This window comes from Periophthalmus magnuspinnatus, chromosome 24 (genome assembly GCF_009829125.3).
Source record: "Periophthalmus magnuspinnatus isolate fPerMag1 chromosome 24, fPerMag1.2.pri, whole genome shotgun sequence".
In the NCBI taxonomy this organism is placed as follows: Eukaryota; Metazoa; Chordata; class Actinopteri; order Gobiiformes; family Gobiidae; genus Periophthalmus; species Periophthalmus magnuspinnatus.
In genome coordinates this window covers 15783698-15802278 of record NC_047149.1, presented here as the reverse complement: position 1 = coordinate 15802278, position 18581 = coordinate 15783698, and the positions used below count along the sequence as shown (strand labels likewise).

Below are 18581 nucleotides of genomic sequence, written 5' to 3'. Positions count from 1 at the left end.
TCAGGTATGCCTTCAACAATAAAATGTAAACATATTACATGTAAACTCTGCTGCTTTCAAGAGTGAAATGCCACTATAAAGAGGCGGAGCTTCAATATCAATTGTGAACAAAATGTAAAATAATGATTTACGTAAGTTAAATACCTGAAGAAAGATGTCTTCTTTAATATAACTTTTCCAATGTCATGTAACTGCATCACACTGACAGTAAATAAAATGATAAGTGTCAGTGCATATGAGACAGAGGTTGTGTGAGTATGCGGTGCGGAGGGAATCCAGTGTCGTAGCTCTTCTCTGGGGTCTCTCAGTGTAAACAGAGACGTGGGAACAACCCGCATGTTTATAACACAGAGACCAGTCAGACACACTGCAGGGGCATACAGGCTTACAGACTTGGCTAGAGCAGGTAAAACTTTGGGATAAGGCAGCAAAAAGCATGAAACTATAAATGCTGAGGCATCTTTTTGAGCAATATGAAACTAGGATAAAAAAGTGAAGTTTAAATCATGGTGCAGGATGAACAATATATTGCATGTATTGAATTATATAAAATTGAATTTTTAAGTTAAACCTAAAAAAAACTTGGCTTTGAGCAAAATTTGTATAAATTAAAATGAGCTGCAGGTTCCTTGTGCCTTTCAATTGACCCTTGGAGATACATAAAGAGTTATTGTTTTTGAACTTCTTTGACTCAAAGTATGAAATACAAAGTCTAAAAAAATAAAATCATTGAAATGAATTCAACTCGCCATTATTGTGTTCGCAAACACAGGATCACAAGCTCAGAAAAATTTGCCGAATGCGGAGTTGGTGAGTATAGTCTGCAATTTGTTCCACAGTACAAAGTGTATTATGAAAAAAAAAAATGCATACATGTATTGCCTGTAAAAGACTACCAAGTCTAAACACTCAAACGTAATGAAAAGAAATCACAGCAAAGATTTGGATGTCCAGTCTGCATCACTTCATTAGGACTGGTGAGGCAAGGAGAAGACAGAGGGATTATCACGGCTGTACTCATCACACAAGATTTACTGGCCTAATATTAACACACCTGCACAAATGTTATGCTACTCAGCCCAAAGCTATGTTTAGACTAGTCCTAAAATGATGACGTCGCCTTCAGAATTATCTTTACACATTTAGCACCCAGAGCACCTGCTGTTTTCACTAATCTGTCATTGGTCAAATTAAAGCCAGATAAGCATACAGTCATTTTTGCAATTAGGATCTCCTTGATTTCTACATCTACACTTTTAGATATGTTTTGAGCTACAAGCATAGAAATGATACAACACAAGATTTTTTTTACCGTTCAGAAAATAATTAATTTTATTTAATTAACTGACCAGAACAAAAAGAAAAGAGTCAGTTAGTTTACTTTTCATCTTCAGATGAGATCACTTCAAGGCTTTTCCAATTATACAAAGTACATTCTGAAAACAGTCATTGACAGGCTTGAACAAACAAAATGATTCTGCGTGTCCCTGGGGCCCAGGCACACCACAGTGTTTGGACAGAGAATGAGCTGGAGTAATCTTTGTGGAGTGGACTCTTCCTCTGTCACTGAAACAGAGCGCTCCCAAAACAAACGGCTGCAGCTCAAGAGCGCGCCTAAATGTCACCTATGGCTAGAGACAAAAACTACACACTTTTGGTCGGTGAAGGCATTATGAGGGGGGAATTATCGCAGAGCAGTGAAATTACACATGTGAATACACAGCTCATATCAGAGCCCACATAATACATCAGTGTGGCTGAAGTGTGCATCTTAATGAGTGGAGATTTTAAAACTGATAAAACTCTGTTCCACATAATCACGGGCTCGGTATCAGCTGAGTGGATGAATACTATTCTGGCTGGTGCAACTTGTATAATCATAGGTGCCCTGAGGCAAACCAATGGAGATATGGCTGCCATTTAATGTGATGAGGCAAAAGTGTCTTGCCCAAGGATTCAAACTACCAACCTTAAAAATAAATGGGCTAGTTGCACCAGCAGTTATAAATGTAACTGACATATTATGCATAGAGACAAATATCTGTCATTATAAAACACACAATGAGATAATAAATATATGTTTACGTAATGGAGAGCTTTGCAAAGACTTGAGCATGAATCATCACATTAATACAACTAAATAAACGATCAGATCAGTGACTTTTATGTGAGTGTAAAACCCCAGGGCCTTTGCCTGTAGGATCTGAGGAGAGGTGGAGCGGGGGTGGAGTGGAGGTGGAGGCGATGACACAGAAGGATGTTTTGGGGAGCAGACAGGGGCCGGGGTGCAGACAGATGATAGGAAGAGGGACGGTGCCTCTTTCAGTCCCCTCCAATTTGTCCACTGCATAAAAATGTCCCCATTAATGGACATAATTTGATAATTGCTAATTATTATGTCTGTAATCGGCAACACTGCAAAACTAACTGGAATCTCCCCAGTTGTACACACAAACACATGCCCACACACACACTCACACTGATATCTGAATTAATGGTCTCCTTGGGGAGTCATCCAAAGGCCACGGGCGTTTGGGAGAAAAGATTCTTGGAAAAAGGCTTCATCATCTGAACATTGGCTCATTAGTAACCCCATCTTAGCCATGCAAAAAACACAGTAAGGTTCAGAAAGGAATACGCGAACAAGGTCATATACTTATCATGTTCAAGAGGCTTTTACTTTACAGTCGCTCCAAATGACAATATAAGCACTGGACATCCACGAAGAGGCCGCCCAAGTGTGAGCGCATGGGAAAAAAGAACAGGAATAGTTCAGGAGCAGTTCAAAGACACAAAACACAGAGATTTTAGGAAGATCTTAATTCTCAAGGTTGGAGGCTCTTTGGATACAGGAAGTCATTAAAGAAAAAGCCCATAAAGCCATGTCAGATATATTGTGCGGAGATATAAAATACAGGCTGGCCATGTCCTCTTTCAGAGTTCAGGGAGTTTGCTCAAGTTATCTGTTGTATTGTTTCCGGACTTTTAAAGTTTAGGAGATCCTCTGTAAAATAACTTAAACCAGTGTCTGGGTACAATTTGTATATGAGCTCTTTTACAAGTGCAGTTTGATTTGTGAAGTCGTTGGATATAGCCTCAGCTTGTACATCTTTAGTGTGTTTCAGGTAGGCTTCATGCCAGCCCATCAGCTACAATGTACTACACAAACCTACGGCCCTGTGCCACCCACTTCGTGTTACCTATACCCATGGGCTAGAAGCCAAGTTAGCATGCTGCAGAATATTTTTACTTTCAGAATTAGACTTGGTTGATGTGATTGAGTTCCAACATAGCTTCCACATTTAGTTTAGTTTTGTATTAGTAGACGAATAGTCTAATTATTTATTATTAAAACATTCAGTTAATGAGCAACGGACAATTTAGGCTTTTGGTGTAAATTTGGAGATGACTGAGTAGAGCAGCATCTGCCATGTCAGGCTACCTAAGCTTTATGACAAACAAAGTAATAGTATAGCATTAGTAGAATACCAAAACATTAGGAGAAGTTTCACTGTTTCTGTAAAAAGCTACACTTTCTCTGCTACAGGTGCAGAACCAACTGAACCAATAGAAGATTGACAAACTACAGGGTACTGGTTGAGATAAATATGATTTATCTGTAAATTACAATCTCATCTTAAAGGTGCAATATGTAGCTTTTCTGGAGGGGAAATCACCCCCTGCTTGTCTCTATGAGGATGTTATAGTATTGCCTACTGTGCTCCACAATATCACAGGAAACTCATGGAAACACATGTATTGTTACTGGGAACAGGCTCACCTCTCTACTTGGACTGGTGGCATTACCTGCTTGTCTCCATGAAGATAATGCATACTATGGAACATTTCTGGCAAAGCCATAAGCAGGTGGTAGACTTGCCATCAGAAAAGTGATAAAAGGCAGAAAAAAAACAAAGGTGCACTATTACCTTTATTTTTTTCTGCCTTTTATTTTCAACCAGTTTTGTTGCAATAATATAGCAATGTCCTTAACACTAATTGTCTAATGACTCAGACCTTATGTAACCTCACCTATTATGGGAGGTAATCAATATGATTAATGCAGTTACTTTGTTCTCTGTTTATCTTCCTCTTCTCAGTTTGGTTTTTAACATGTTTGGACAAGCATTTTGTATCTAAGGCAAACATGGATACTTGTTTGGAGGGAAAACAAGTTGCTGCCTTTGCTTTATTGCAGATAAGACAGTTCATGTATGCCAAAATAAACACAATACATATTAGGAATAGAAAAATACAGTATTCATTGCTTGGTTTTCTCTGTAACTGGTATCTGAATGAACAGGAGCTATAAAACAGAATGGAGCATAGAAGGGGGTTGTTAAAATAGACTTGTGCCAGGTTCTTTTTACAACGGTCCCATCAGCCATTATCTGCCGACTGTGTTATGATTAGGAGTAAATACAGACCTGTGCAGTACCATGAGTAGTACTACAGTGTGTGTGTGTGTGTGTGTGTGTGGGTGTGTGTGTGTGTGTGTGTGTGTGTGTCTGTGCATGCGCGTGTGTGCGTGTGAGTATGTGTGTGAGGTAGTATTTGTGAATCTGTGCTGTACTCTCCCTGGCTCTATCCCTGCAGCCGCCCACAGGAGATAACCACAACAGTTTATTCCATTTCATCAGACGCTCTTCTGGACATTTTAGCCCTAATGGACACAAAGCAGAACCGCCTTTTTATCTTCTTGCTCAATAAAAAACTTACTCATAGACTTTCTGTCTCAAAGCTAAATAAATATCTTTGTTTGTGGGTGGAAAACAGTGTGTGGCGGTGGAATGAGATAAAATTGTGTATTAAAGACAGAATATGTATAATTCCCAATTCAAATTTCATAAGCATTCCCTATTTTATATGCCCTGATGTGAGGTAAACATGTTCAAATCAAAGATTTATTTTAATAATTGAAATGTTGATTTATTATTAATTACAAAACATTGGACATGATGGCCAAGTTGTTTATATCATCATTTGGTTCTCAAGACATTTCATCATCAGAAAGAAGGATGGCCAACTCACTTTGGCTTGCCAGTTCCAATGACTAAATCCAGTTGGTTTAAACCTAAGATGCCTCACTCTGATCTCTCTCCTCACAAACTAAACCCCAGTACCTGCAGTCAATCATTAATCATTGCTATTGCAGCCTCTGCAGCTCAGTGAGTGAATTCTGGAGGGTCTGGGCTTTCACATTAGACATTACCTATCCATGTCCAAATATGTGTCCTGTATATTTAGGTTAAGGCACTTGAAACTCAACAACTGGATCGTAAACTCAATATAACTTACTAACAAAGAACAAAATCCAAAAAGAATAACACAAATATTTCCTCTCATCCACTTCCATTTTTAAGAGACCTCTGATGGTACTGACAATGAAATAACAACCCCAGATTCATTTAAAATAGACCTGCTTGACTGACATTGCAAAACCAATATAATATTACACCATGATCATGCATCATAAACTCACACCCCTAAATTAGGGTCTTAAGTTATCCCAAACCATTAGGTGTCATGCAGAGTCAAATACCTGACCAGAGTCATACCCCCCCCCCCATCTTCAAGCCCGAGGCAGGATACACCTTACTATCTCAGTGCTAATACATTCAGACTTTTTAACAATTAATTTCAGTTAAAATGTCTTTACCAGAGAATGTCCATATGTTTTTGTTGTCTTCCCCTCTGCCCCCTCCCTCTCTACTGCTTCCCTGTCTCAATAACTCTCTGCAGCGTGCCCTTTCACACCGTTCATTGATTCTTGATATTTGTACCGTTCAGTGCGGTGTAAAACATCTCTCCACACACCTGGAGCTTTGAAGAGCCGTGTGTGGCCTCAGCGGAGCATGTGTGTGTGAGTGAGAGAGGACAGAGCTGACGCTGAGTTTGGACCTTTAGAGAAATGATCCTGAGGTTTATTATCTTTAATTAGAAACCAGGGGGACACTGCACAGATAAGGACCACCGTTACCTGATGGATGTGTACACCATTTCTCACCAAAAATGTGAAAATAGTAAAGTTATCCCACTCATGGGAAGTCAATAACTTCTTCATGTTGAAGTTATATTGTTCTTTATGATACTGTGAATTACAACACAAATGTAGTGAAGTAGTCACTACTTCACTACAGAGTTTCACCTTCATGTTTATAGATGCCCTTCTGAGCACTTAAAAAAATAATAATAAATTGTCAATTACCATGGCAATGGTGTTAATTTTTCATCACTCAGAAATCCATGCATAGTTGTGATGGGGTAGTACACCTTAACTTTAGATAACCTTAACTGGACTGATCATACTAACATTTTCAGACGAGGCAAAGAAACAATGGGAAGAGCCGGATCTTAATCATCAACCTTTTATGGTCAACTTCAGATTTTTAGGCTGACCAAAGACAAGCAACAGTTTTATTACTTTTTGAGCAAAATAAACATTTGTCAATCAAAGGGAACATCTGAATCTCGTGCAAACTTGTACAAGATTCGGATGTTCCCTTTGAGGAACCCCATCGACTATAGGCTCAAGAGCCAATCAAACTACAGAATAAACTTAAACTGGGCACGGCTTTATTGCATTTTACATATGCAGCCCAAATCTAATTTATATTGTGTATGTCATGTATCTTATTTTATATAAGTTGCATGTCAGCTTTTTTTAAAGATGTTTATGTTCAAAATCTCTGTTATTAGTGAGCCTATCTATGTATATTTTGTGTTTGGATATTTATTTCAAAAACAGTGACTCTTCCATAGACTTGTAAGCCCTCCATCTGAAATGATCAAAATCTAGAAGATGAACACAAGCTATTTATATAAGATGAAAAGCTGGTATGTAGTGATGTTAGGTCTACGTTGTGTCTGCCTACTGCCTTTGAGAGGACACTCTTGGCCCCGGAGCTGAGTCGTACAAACAAACCTGTATCCACACTAAAGTCGCACAAACAAACATAGGCACTTACTAATGAGCGAGGACAACACATGCATACGTGTCCACTTCCTGGCCCGAGCACTGCGCTTTAGGAGGGTTTGGGGTGTCTCTGGAGGGTTAGTGTGGGCATTAGAGGCACTTTTATCAGGACCTTCATCTCACCTCTTCCTCACCTCTTCCTTACCTCCTGTCTGTGTCCGGTAGCTGCAATCCCCAGGGAGAACTGATACACACAAACACAGATTAGGATGAAATGATAGGATGGTGCCACTTGGGTCAGCTAAATCTACAACTATATAAGTTTATGTCAGCTATTCCTCACACTTTGGTAATCATGAAAGAAAATATTTGGACGTGAACAATCTACATAATTTGTTATTAATGGTACTTTTTGTTGAAATATCAGTAACAATCCTTGTGTATTATTCATAGTGACTGTTACTATAACATAAAGAATACATGTTTTTGATTGACTGCAAAAGTTAAAGATGACCTGTTGTGCTTGTGTCAGCTGTATAGTTATAATAATCTATGACACCCGTGGATTGTTATGTTATAATTTGCACATTTTAAATTGCAATATTATATCAAAAACAACTGAATAAAAGAAACAAGTCTGCTGACATCCGAGTTAGAAAACTGCAGTACCCAATGGGAGCAGAAGTCAGCGTAAACGTCATCACAACCAAGAGTCGTGTAGCTGTCGACAGTTTATATGGATAGCTGTAGATCATGCTAGTGAGTCACTGATTTGTGTTGCGTCAAAATGACTGCACAACCCTGCCAAATCCTACACGTATCACTGATTAAGAAAATAAAATTGGAGAACGAAGTAAATACAGAGCAGTGGGCGTAACCCGGGGTAAGCCTACATCTACTACAACTACTTGTGCTAGTTACATTTTCTTTCATTAGTAATAGAATATGTAAACTATAGGCCTATTTATTACCCTGAAGATACATTAGGCAGCAGCATTATTTGCATTACTTTAAAATAGCCTACTGTCAGTATGACTTGAAAAATCCCAGCGCATGTTTTCAGTGTTAATATTACATGTGTGGGAGATGTTTACAGTACGAATTATATCTGTCACTCTATGTTAGTATGTGAGGGTTTACTAAAGCAGACCTCATGTACAAGTCAATCTTTCTGTTTGTACTAGCTCCCTCCCTGTGCATCATAACCCACTCTTCCAGGGGGGAGTGTGAGGAGGCCAGCCCGGATGGAGGCTCCATTCTGGGGGATAGTGGGGGCGAGGGTTCCCTGTGGGACTGGGGAGTGCTGGATATGCGTAATGCAGAGGTCTCCCTACAGTGGAACCAGTCAACACATTTCTGCCTATCAGGTTATGGTGTATCTCATATGAGCCTGGAGTTTGTTCATTTAGACACAGAACAGTGATCCCCCTCATGCAGAGAAATATGGAACGTAGTTGTATATGCAAGCCGACATGGAGACTGCTCCTATCTGGGCTGCAGTTTGATAAAGTCTGACTCTCCCTGCACCAGGAGCTGTGGTAGTTACCAGTGAATGGAATCCAACTTTACAGATAATAAATGTGTGCTTCTTTGAGTGAACAGAATGAGCTAACATAGAGAAGAGATAGGACTGATATGATGCAAGAGAGCATGTCGGCTGCCAAAAATCGTATTAAATTCAGATAAAGTTGTGAAAAAATATCAAAACATAGCTTGTACATTTTCCTCATTGTGTTAAGCTAAATGAATGTCCGGTCGCAAATTTGCAAGTCAAGTTAATTTATAATTTTGTAGTTCTTTTGTTGTCCACATAGTGAGGCATAGAGAGATATTGTGCTATATGGTCCAGGAAATAGTAGGTCATTAGTGACACATTAGCTAACATAAAAACTCCAAAACCAGAAGAATAATTAAATATAATAAATCAATAATAAATAAATAATTAATACAAAAATAGTAGTGTATGTAAAAACTGTGTATATATAGTTTATAATTGTGATTTCATAAAACTGAACCTTTCCACAGTTGTCTCCAGGACACCACAGACTCAAACACTAGTCTTCCTCTCAGATTAATGAGGAGGAAGAAGATCAAAGAGCCCAGGCTGATGCAGCCAATCAGGGCATGGCACAGTCCATCACCGGCTCTTCTCCTAACAACAACAATCTAACTGATCAGGTGCAAAGAGACTCTGGGAGATAACTAGGTGTGGTAAATGTGAGTTGGTTGGCAGATTGTCCTGTTAAAGAAATGTTAAAGGATTTATAAAAATGCTGTAGTATGTTTGGGAGCTTTTGAGAAGCTCATTAAATAAATGAATACATAAAATCACATATATAAATCTACATATTGCTTTGCACATTTTTGGTAAGACGTCATTTTGACACATCTTTCTCCATTAATCAGCGAGTGGGGCAAAGTCTCTACTTGGTTCTTGAATATGTAGCTTAAACGGGCAGAGCAGAAACCTTTAGTGGATGTTTTATAGATTGTTTTGTCTAGACCTGACTACACTGACCAGACCAAGAACAGAGATGGCCCAGACCAGGACCAAACCAGAACCAGATCCATGGTGCCGCACAGACAGGAGTGAACTGACAGAAGGATTTAGGGCCCAGACAAACATGTGGGCGGAACCACGTGGGACAGATGCAGCCCTCCTCTCCCATCTCTGTTTATTCACTCTGCAAGGGCCTATGTCAGGGTGACAGAGACCAGACAAAAACTAAGAAACCATGACTGTCCTATTGTTCCAAACACAGACAGCCCATATCTCTGCTAATATCTACAAAAAGAATATTACTTCAGTAGTAGCTGCAACCGGCCACACATGAAGCTTATTGTCAGTTCAAACCTATGGTAATGGAAAGTTGAGTCGAGGAACTATAGTTTCTATCTTAGCATAAATTGTGATATTATGCCACAGCACAGTTTGCACTTTTCTGATATCAGTTTGTCACGTAATACACAATACACAATACATCTCATGCCTGAATTTGTTTATCTATCATTTTAAGCACATCTTTAAGCTTGGTGTTATCATTATCATCACAGGAATATTGAATTAATAATAATAACACTGCAATGACATTTTTTACACAGGGAGTTTCAGGTTCATATAATTTAAGATGATATAATTTGCAATGTAGTATGATCGAACATTTGAACTTTGGATTTTCAATTCAATTTCAAAACATTTTTATTTATATGGCACATTTAAAATACAACTTAAGCTGCTCAAAGTGCTTCACACTAAAATCAACAAAACAGATATACAGAAAATATGACACATAAGCAAAGGAGGCCAGGGAGAAGAGGTGTGTTTTCAGTCTAGTCTATGAATTTTCCAGAGTAACTCCCTCACACTGACTTAGGGACAAGACTTCCAGATCATTAACCTGCAAAGTGACACAAAATCTGTCTTATTTTGATGCAGTCTGGCCCCGGATGTCCCTGTCACCGAATATCAAAGCATTGAGCTGTTTTTGAAAAATAATATCATATTAACTACTCCCATAAAGATGTTCATAATTCTCTCTTATTGTCTAGCCTGTCTGCCACTTCCTGTATCTTTGCACTTTCGGCAACCTCTCGTTCACTTGTGTTCCTCTAGGCTGCGTTCAGAGGTACTTGAACTGAACTGAGACTTTAGTGTGTTAAAAGTGCATGAGTGTGTCTGCTGTGTTGAGGGGGAGTGAGGATGTGATAAGGGACAGACAACTGGAGCTAGGACAGAGATGAATGATGTTTTTCTCACCCTTAAGCCCCTTTCATTTCAGACTTCTTGCTTTTAGTTTAACAAAAATGGCACTACCAAAAAATGTTGTGTCATGTATTTTGCAGTGTTTGGTAGCCACCTGTACATGAAATAAAAAAAATAAAATAAAAAAAAACAACAACATAAAAACATCTTGTCAGTATAATGTAGGAATAACAGAGATCAGGTGAGTGATTGTTCTATAACTGGGAAGTTGGCAGTTTGGTCCCAGCTCTGTTGCTGCCATTCTATTGTTGAGCAAGACACTTCACCCATGAATGTGGTGTGTGAGGGAGTGAATAATAAATCCAATGTAAAGCAGCTTGGAGTGCATTCCATAAAAATGAAAAAGTTTGTTTAAGTTGTGAGAAGCGTAGCAAAATATACGTGTATACGATTTGAAATGGTTACGCCAGATACCCTTCCAAATAAAAAAAAAGCTATAGATGTGACATGGTTGCATATGATTTTAACTATATTTCTCCAAACAGTTGCCATGTGAAACACTAATGATCCATGGCATCAGGTGTCCTCCTCGGTGGCCGTGCGAACAACATCTGGACCCTGTCCCTTAGTGGTGACATCACACAAACCAGCCTGACCTATGACCCTTAACCGCCTAATTAGCCAAATGTCCCTCCATAACTGCTGGGGACCCTTGCTTTTGTCTTTCTCCAGCATTCTCACTCCCCCCTCTCCACCTGTTGCTTTTTGTCATGGTGGCACAGCAGAGTTTTGCCATTGACTTTTGTAGCCCCACATTGAAACTATTGAACTAACTATTGAAAGCATATTTTCCATTCAAATTGTAGTAACAGTAAATTATTTTCGATACACTCCCTCGCTGACTTTTGCCTAATCGTAAAGTCGTGTATCTCAATAGTGATCATTAATCTAGCAGAGTCTATTATTACTTTCCGCTATGTCCATTTCAGAGCCCACCCACGAAACAAGAAGAATCCCCCATGTCTCCATCCCCCTGAGCATCTCCCAAACCATCCCTTTTCAAACAAGGGATTTTAGTTTTGTTGATTTTTTTTTTAACTTCAAAGTACCGTGGTTTACAAATACAGTGCACCAATGACAATGTGTTTATCCATTTTACGGCATCGTGGCATGGAAGAAAAAGCAGGACCGTAGCATGTTTAGAAGACACCGGAACTGCAAGGTCAGAGGTCAACCCTCCAGAGAAACACCTCTTATCATTACACACACTTGAGTTGCATGAGCGCATATACATCCCACAGACCCACATGCACAAGATTGGACCTATACACTGAGAAGGCATAAAAGTGTGCATTAAATTATTTATTAAAAATGAGTTGAAGGAAGTACAGCAATAACTGTATTCTGCACAAAACAAAATAATCAACTCACTATAAATGCTAAATTATTGCCATTCCACAGACCATTCTACAGGAGTGCTATAGTCACATTTGCTCAGTCTGGTGTAACCATTGATGTGAGTTACAGTCTCAGAACTCCTAAAATGGAAATGAAAAATCTGAATAAATCTGAATTGTGCAATGATTCTAATGCTTCTGCTATATTGCAAAACCAGCCTGGAATGAAAAAGGCCTTTTTTTAAATAAATATGAAATGATCCAAATGTCTGCCTGGAATCTAATGCCACTATTTGAAGAAGAGTTTTTTCACTAAATATTGCAGACCCGAATGTTCTGTTTCAGTGCAAAGCCCTGTAAGGCCCCCATCTTTGCTGGTGTTGTTTGGACTTGGGGACCAGGCCGGAGCTGAGCATCAGCGTGGAATGAAGAGGAAGGCCAAACAGGGGATTTTGGGTGCTGCGTATCTATTTCATCAGAGGGGACCGAGGCGCCAGTTTGTGAGACCTGACCCCCCTGCACTGCACTCAGCCCAACTAACAGGACGGACGTGCTGAAAGTTACATGGGCACTCAGAGTGGAGCTTTAATGATCTAGATTAACAAGGAGTAAGAGCCATCAATGGCATCACAAGTCTCTCAAAAACATAAAAACATAGCTTTAGCCAGAAAAGTGACACCTTAAGACTACTTTGTGGTCATTGCACACTTAAACAAAGAAACAAAGAAACAATAGAAAAAATATTGACATTTCCTATGTTGTAATATATAGGGTTGGATGATTTGAAATGAAACTTTGAAAAACTGTGTTTTGATTAAGGTTTTAATATCTATAAATCTTAAAATGTAAGGTGGTAAATTAGTAATAGTCGGCCTAATTGAAAATCAGTTCACCCTTTGCCAGCTGAGATGGAGCCTGGACCACAAGTCTCCTCCCAGCAGAAACGCCCTCTCGCTTAAACATAAAACTAGTCAACCGTGTGTTCACGGTACATGAAAGTTCACAGCGCAGTGGTCATCTTTATCTCCTCCTGTCCCACCAGCGCCGCTGCTCTCATGTGTTAACCCGCTCCGGGAGACTGTCCATCATGTCCACTGGCTCTCTCAGCGATGTCGACGACGAGCTCCTAGACGGCATCCTAAAGTTTGGTTCATCCGGTAAAGACTCTAACGAGAGCACAGAGGAGAGCTCGAACTGTGAAGGCGCATGCTCTGCCGAGGAGCAGAGAGGAACGCAGGGGAAGAGGAGGAAAACCGCGTCAAGGAAATCTGCGACCAAAGGTGCCCTACAGGAGGGGAAGCAGGTGCAGAGGAACGCAGCTAACGCACGTGAACGAGCGAGGATGCGCGTACTGTCCAAAGCTTTCTCCCGCCTCAAGACCTCCCTGCCCTGGGTCCCCCCTGACACTAAACTATCCAAACTGGACACGCTGCGACTGGCCTCCAGCTACATCGCTCACCTCCGGCAGATACTGGCCAACGACAAATATGAAAACGGATATATCCACCCTGTCAACCTGGTAATACACCCGACATATATATTTTTAAAATCACACAATGTGTTTCACTTTCACAACCCGATTCACCTGCAGGTTTGCCACTATACAGCAGGAACAAAAGCACAAAAATATTGCACAGTACATAAAATTATAACACGCAACTGTTTTTACGCACATTGCGCACGAATGAACAAATGACACAATATGGCACAGTTGAGTAGACTATATAGTAATGTATGCTAAAATGAAGACATTTATTTTTCAGGACTTGTTTTTGAAATTTGAGAATGGAATTTGGCAGTAATAGCATTTTGTATTTGTTTTACTTTACTTAAAATTAAAACTTAAAAAATAAATAAATAAATAAATAAATAAATAAAAAATCCCAGTCTTTATAGTCATTGTATGTTGACTTGAGCACAAAAACTTATCATTAAAATTATTCATGTGAATTTAGTATAAATAATGCTGATTATTGTGTTAATTTACTGATGTATTTATTTTATTTGAATTATTAGATGTTTTAAGGATTTTTAATAGTACTCTGCCTGAAAACATGGGACAGTCACATTGGCCTTTTAGAACATGTTTTTGCCTGTTACGCAAGCAGTGGGGCAAGTGTTCAAATGTGTTGTATTTTTAAAAGTATGACAGTCTACGTATTTGTACACCATTATTTACTGTTTAGAACATTTGTACTGCTGGGAACATATTATTGAATAAATCACATTTTCCCCCCTCTCTCTTCAGACGTGGCCTTTCATGGTTGCTGGAAAGCCAGAGAGCGAACTGAAGGAGATCCTCAACACGGGCAGACTGTGTGGAACCACTGCCTCCTGAAACTATTTTTTACATGGACCAAAGACACTGAAGCTGCCTGTTTAGGGGACATTACAATAGACATTTTTCTGAGTGGGAATAATGGAGGGAATGTTTCAACTCCTTCGTTCCTGTATGACAAAATTTTATTTAAATGCATTTGTTGATCTTTGCTGGTTCAAAGATAATGCTTTCTTTTGTAAGTACGCGGTGCATTTTTACCTCTGTCTGAATGTCAAGTGCCTATTGACTAAAATGTACATATATATATAAAACTATATTTGTATCTCGTTTACATCTTGTACATTGGAATATTTGTGTGTGGGCCATGGAGCTAACCTTTCCTATCTGCTCACCTCTTCACAATAACACAAGCCGGGCACCAACAAAGCACTGGGCAGATAAGACTCACTCTGTTGTTTCTGAGAGATACCGCAGGACATCTTTTGTCATTACACAAACAAACTTAGGGCTTCAGAGATTGTTTCAAAGGCTGTGTCCTATGTAACATTTGTGGTGCATTTATTGTTGCGACTTTTTAAATGGGTAAATGTACTCAACCAAAAGTAGTGTTGCTTAACAATAATAATATTCAAATAGAAGTTAATATAGCCTGCAATTTTCAATATAAGTACAATTTATTTATAAGTTGTATAATATAAAAGAGAAAACAAGTTTCTCATTACTTTGTGGATAGGTGAGTGGTGAGAAGCTGAACAGAAAGCTTACGAAGAAACAACAATTCAGAATGTAAACTTATAAGGGGAAATGTGCACATTTGGGTCACATAATTAATTTTAGTGTTTTTTTGTGGTCATCCTTTCTCTCAGCCAATCACGGGCCTTTAAGGTCTTGGGAATAAAAGTAACATCAAAGGCACAGTATTAGCAGTAGTAGTGGTGCGGGTCCCGCCCAGCGCAGTTGTTTTAAACGGCTCGGGTTATGACCGCTGTGTTTACAGCCAGCAGACAGTTATTTATGTGAAGCTGCAGACACGTGGGCCTCTGCACCACCATCTCTATCTCCCTCTATAACCAAAACATAAGGATCAATGGAAGAGATGTTTTTCTGCTTTTGAAAACACGTCACCTGTAACCTGAAGGTCAGTTTAGACTAGACTGTTTAGTGAGAATTCGACTCTTATAACAAAACTGTCAATTATACTAACACATGATAATAAATGTGTAATAACAATGTTCCAAAGCTAAAGCTCCACATATAGATGGCAGTTTCACCTTAGATGCATAGGCCTAAAATAAAACGGAATCATTTATTTCGTAAACATTTTCTTGAATTGCGTAGTTGTTATTATTGTAACGGTAGAAATAAAAGATTTATTCAGGAAAATAAATGTTAAATTTTGGAAAAGGGATGATGTTTCCAATGCACAAAAACGCATGTACATTACTACCATTTCTATTAATACATTACCAACAATTATGGGAGCACTGCTTTCAATATACTGTCACTACGTCACAATTTGCCATCCCTGAGTGTTGTAGTATTAAAAGTGGATCAGAGCGACACTGCTCTCACCTCATACATCAACAGCAGTGTCAGGGCCTCCTCAGCTACACAGACCATCGGTGGGTCAGCTCTGCTCTGTGTGAGATAGAAAAGGAGAAGAAGGAGAGAAGAGAAGGATGAGAGAAAGATAAGAGGAGAGAGAGAGAGGAGAGAGAAGAGAGAGAGAGGGAGGTCACATGTGAAAGAAGCTTGGTTCTATTTTTAACATTGTTTCTTAATACTTTACAGATGTCATTTAAGTATTTGATTAAAACAATATACTCAACCCATTATAAAATAACTAATGTTGTAAAGTACACTGTTCTGTAGTCAATCCTGCCCTCTTCTGTCCAACATATGTACTACCTGTATTTTACTTTTTCAGTAAAGTAGATTTGAGTCTGCAGGTGGCAGTAGTGCATAGTTAATGAAAAAAGAGTTATGCAGCACAAAACAAAAAAGGAAGATCGTTTTCAATCCAAGTGCAATATAAATAATGTCTGATTAATGTTATTTGTGTTATAGCTAATTCACTTTGTACAGTTTATTGTACCACACTTTGTTTTGTATAATTCCATCTTGTTCACAGTCAGGTTTATTTTTTGTTGTGTTGAAATACGTCCCTGATGCCTCACAAGTGGCTAGTTTCTTGGAAGGTAACAAAATTACTCTAGTAATGGCTAGTAACTAGCCACTCTTGTGGCTAGTTACAATTTTGGTTTAATCTGTCCACCTCTTTAAAAAGTAGATGTACTCTTTGACAGATGGTTATTCATTTATTTTACTTTGCCTGAAAGTATAGTCTTTGAACAACAAAGATGATTTACCAAATTTCGATATATAGTTATTTGTACAGCAATGACACAAATTACCAAATAGCATTATAATAATAACAACAATACTTGACAGAGATTTGTCGGCAAACTGTAGGAATGTGACAGAAATGTGCCTGTTCTCAGTGTCCCTCTGATAATGTTACAGTGTCATATGTTGAGAATTTTACAAGGAAGCATGCAGGAGCACAAAAGACAGTTGACCTCTTCTCTTTTTGGATGTCTAGACTTTTCTTTGCAATTTCCAGGTATTGTGACTTGTAAACACTGTATTATAATTGGACAGTTTTAAGGCTTAGCAAGTGTTGACAGTTGAATGCAATTTTGGGATCAAAGCTTGGGTAAAGGTCATGAGAGGTCACGTTGACACACATCCAGCTATACATGCCACATAAGAGCCGTGTTAACTTAAGGAAGAGGCGCGCTGCTAAATGATGTTTTCCCAGGTGGACACAATTACCTGCGCTCTGAGTGTGAGTGTACTTCTAATGCACATAAACTCATCGGTGCATTTGTGAGTATGTCTGTGTATGTGTGTGTGTGTGTGCGCGCGCGTGTGTGTGTGTGGGGGGGGGGGGGGGTGCGTGTGTGTGTGTGTGGGTGGGGGGGGTGTGCAGGAATTAGCCACGTGTTGTTTTTTTTAGCAGATTCTGGTCCATTACAATTAGGAAGACATGACTCAAAATTGGATTCCAGTACTTAAATAGCGGGGAAGCATTCCTTAACTTTTTCCTGTGGTTATTAGAACTTTAGGAAAATGAAGTGCCATATGCAGCCACAGAACAGCCTACTCAAACACAAGAATAATGATATATAACATGTTTTCTTGACCTATCAACTGTATCAGTGATCTATACTTTACCTTCGTCTCATCCGTGTTTATCTCTGTAAATTATGCTTTTAAATTGCCTTTACCAAACGATACCAGCTATGTGTGAATACGATCAGATATCAATTTTGAAATTTTGTGTCACAATTGTCATGGTCAAAATTATTGCAGATGATAATATTGGAATAATTATTAAAATTGCTGAAACTGCTCAATGTTATGGGAATATATACTCAAATATACTTAAGTTAAAAAGATATTTATTTCTTAAAGAGAAGAGAACTAGAAGAGAGGATCATGTTTAAGTAGTTTTTTTTTCTTCTTCTGTGCAATCTGGTGATACAATGGCACAAATATCTGTGATACAAAATGTAATGCAAACAATTATTCTCTTCCTTTTAATCACAATTAGCGAATTTATTGTTTATTGTTCCAATTCATGACCTGGTTCAGTACAGGTGAACATAACATTATTTAGTGCGTTTATGGGCAGCAGTGGCTAATCCTGAGCCAAGAGTTCATGTGCACGGCCCCACAGTCAATCACATACCCCCACCTGCTCTACTGTTATCAAACGCACTGTGGCCTTCAGTCTGAACAAGCCAACACGTGTCTCTTTCTACACCCAAATCACTCACAGGTGACTTTGTTTATTTGATCTCAATTAGGCCTCCACCTCTCTCCACACGCACCACAAAAAGGAAAACCCCATCTTCTAATAATTCTAAAAACAGAACTGGATTTATCAAAATTGCGGAAACCTTGGTGGCTGTAACAACGTGCCATTTTTGCCCAAATACCACGCGCACATGGGCTCAATTATCATCGCATGGAATTCTGCAAAAGCTAAATTGGCAATAAGGAAAATATTCGTCTAATCTAGGGGTCTTCCTCAAGCTGGGTGCGAAGGAAATTTAGGGGGTCCCCAGTTTAATTAGCTCCAGATTTGACCACCCTTTGGAGCGAGCTTTGGGGTGAGTTACCATGTTGGAAAAAGGTGTTATTTTGGTTGAATAAATGTGCACGTTTTTGTAAGGGGGTTTTGGATTATAGGAAGCAGATGGGTATAGCTGAGGGAAA

General features: G+C 39.0%; 1 protein-coding gene across 1 annotated transcript; it reads left to right on the top strand.

The window, feature by feature from the left end:
* The first annotated feature begins 12968 nt into the window (after window positions 1-12968).
* tcf21 (transcription factor 21) lies at window positions 12969-14762 on the top strand. Its single transcript, XM_033990983.2, has 2 exons — window positions 12969-13535; window positions 14265-14762. Exons 1-2 carry the CDS (start codon window positions 13104-13106, stop codon window positions 14352-14354), a joined length of 522 nt encoding a protein of 173 aa, XP_033846874.1. The 5' UTR covers window positions 12969-13103; the 3' UTR covers window positions 14355-14762.
* Window positions 14763-18581: the final 3819 nt, after the last annotated feature.

What these genes read in the sequence shown, in the direction of transcription:
- tcf21 (XM_033990983.2), top strand. Translation starts at nt 13,104, where the DNA reads ATGTCCACTGGCTCTCTCAGCGATGTCGACGACGAGCTCCTAGACGGC. An exon ending in ATATCCACCCTGTCAACCTG is followed by an intron (nt 13,536 to 14,264) that starts GTAATACACCCG and finishes CTCTCTCTTCAG; the next exon opens with ACGTGGCCTTTCATGGTTGC.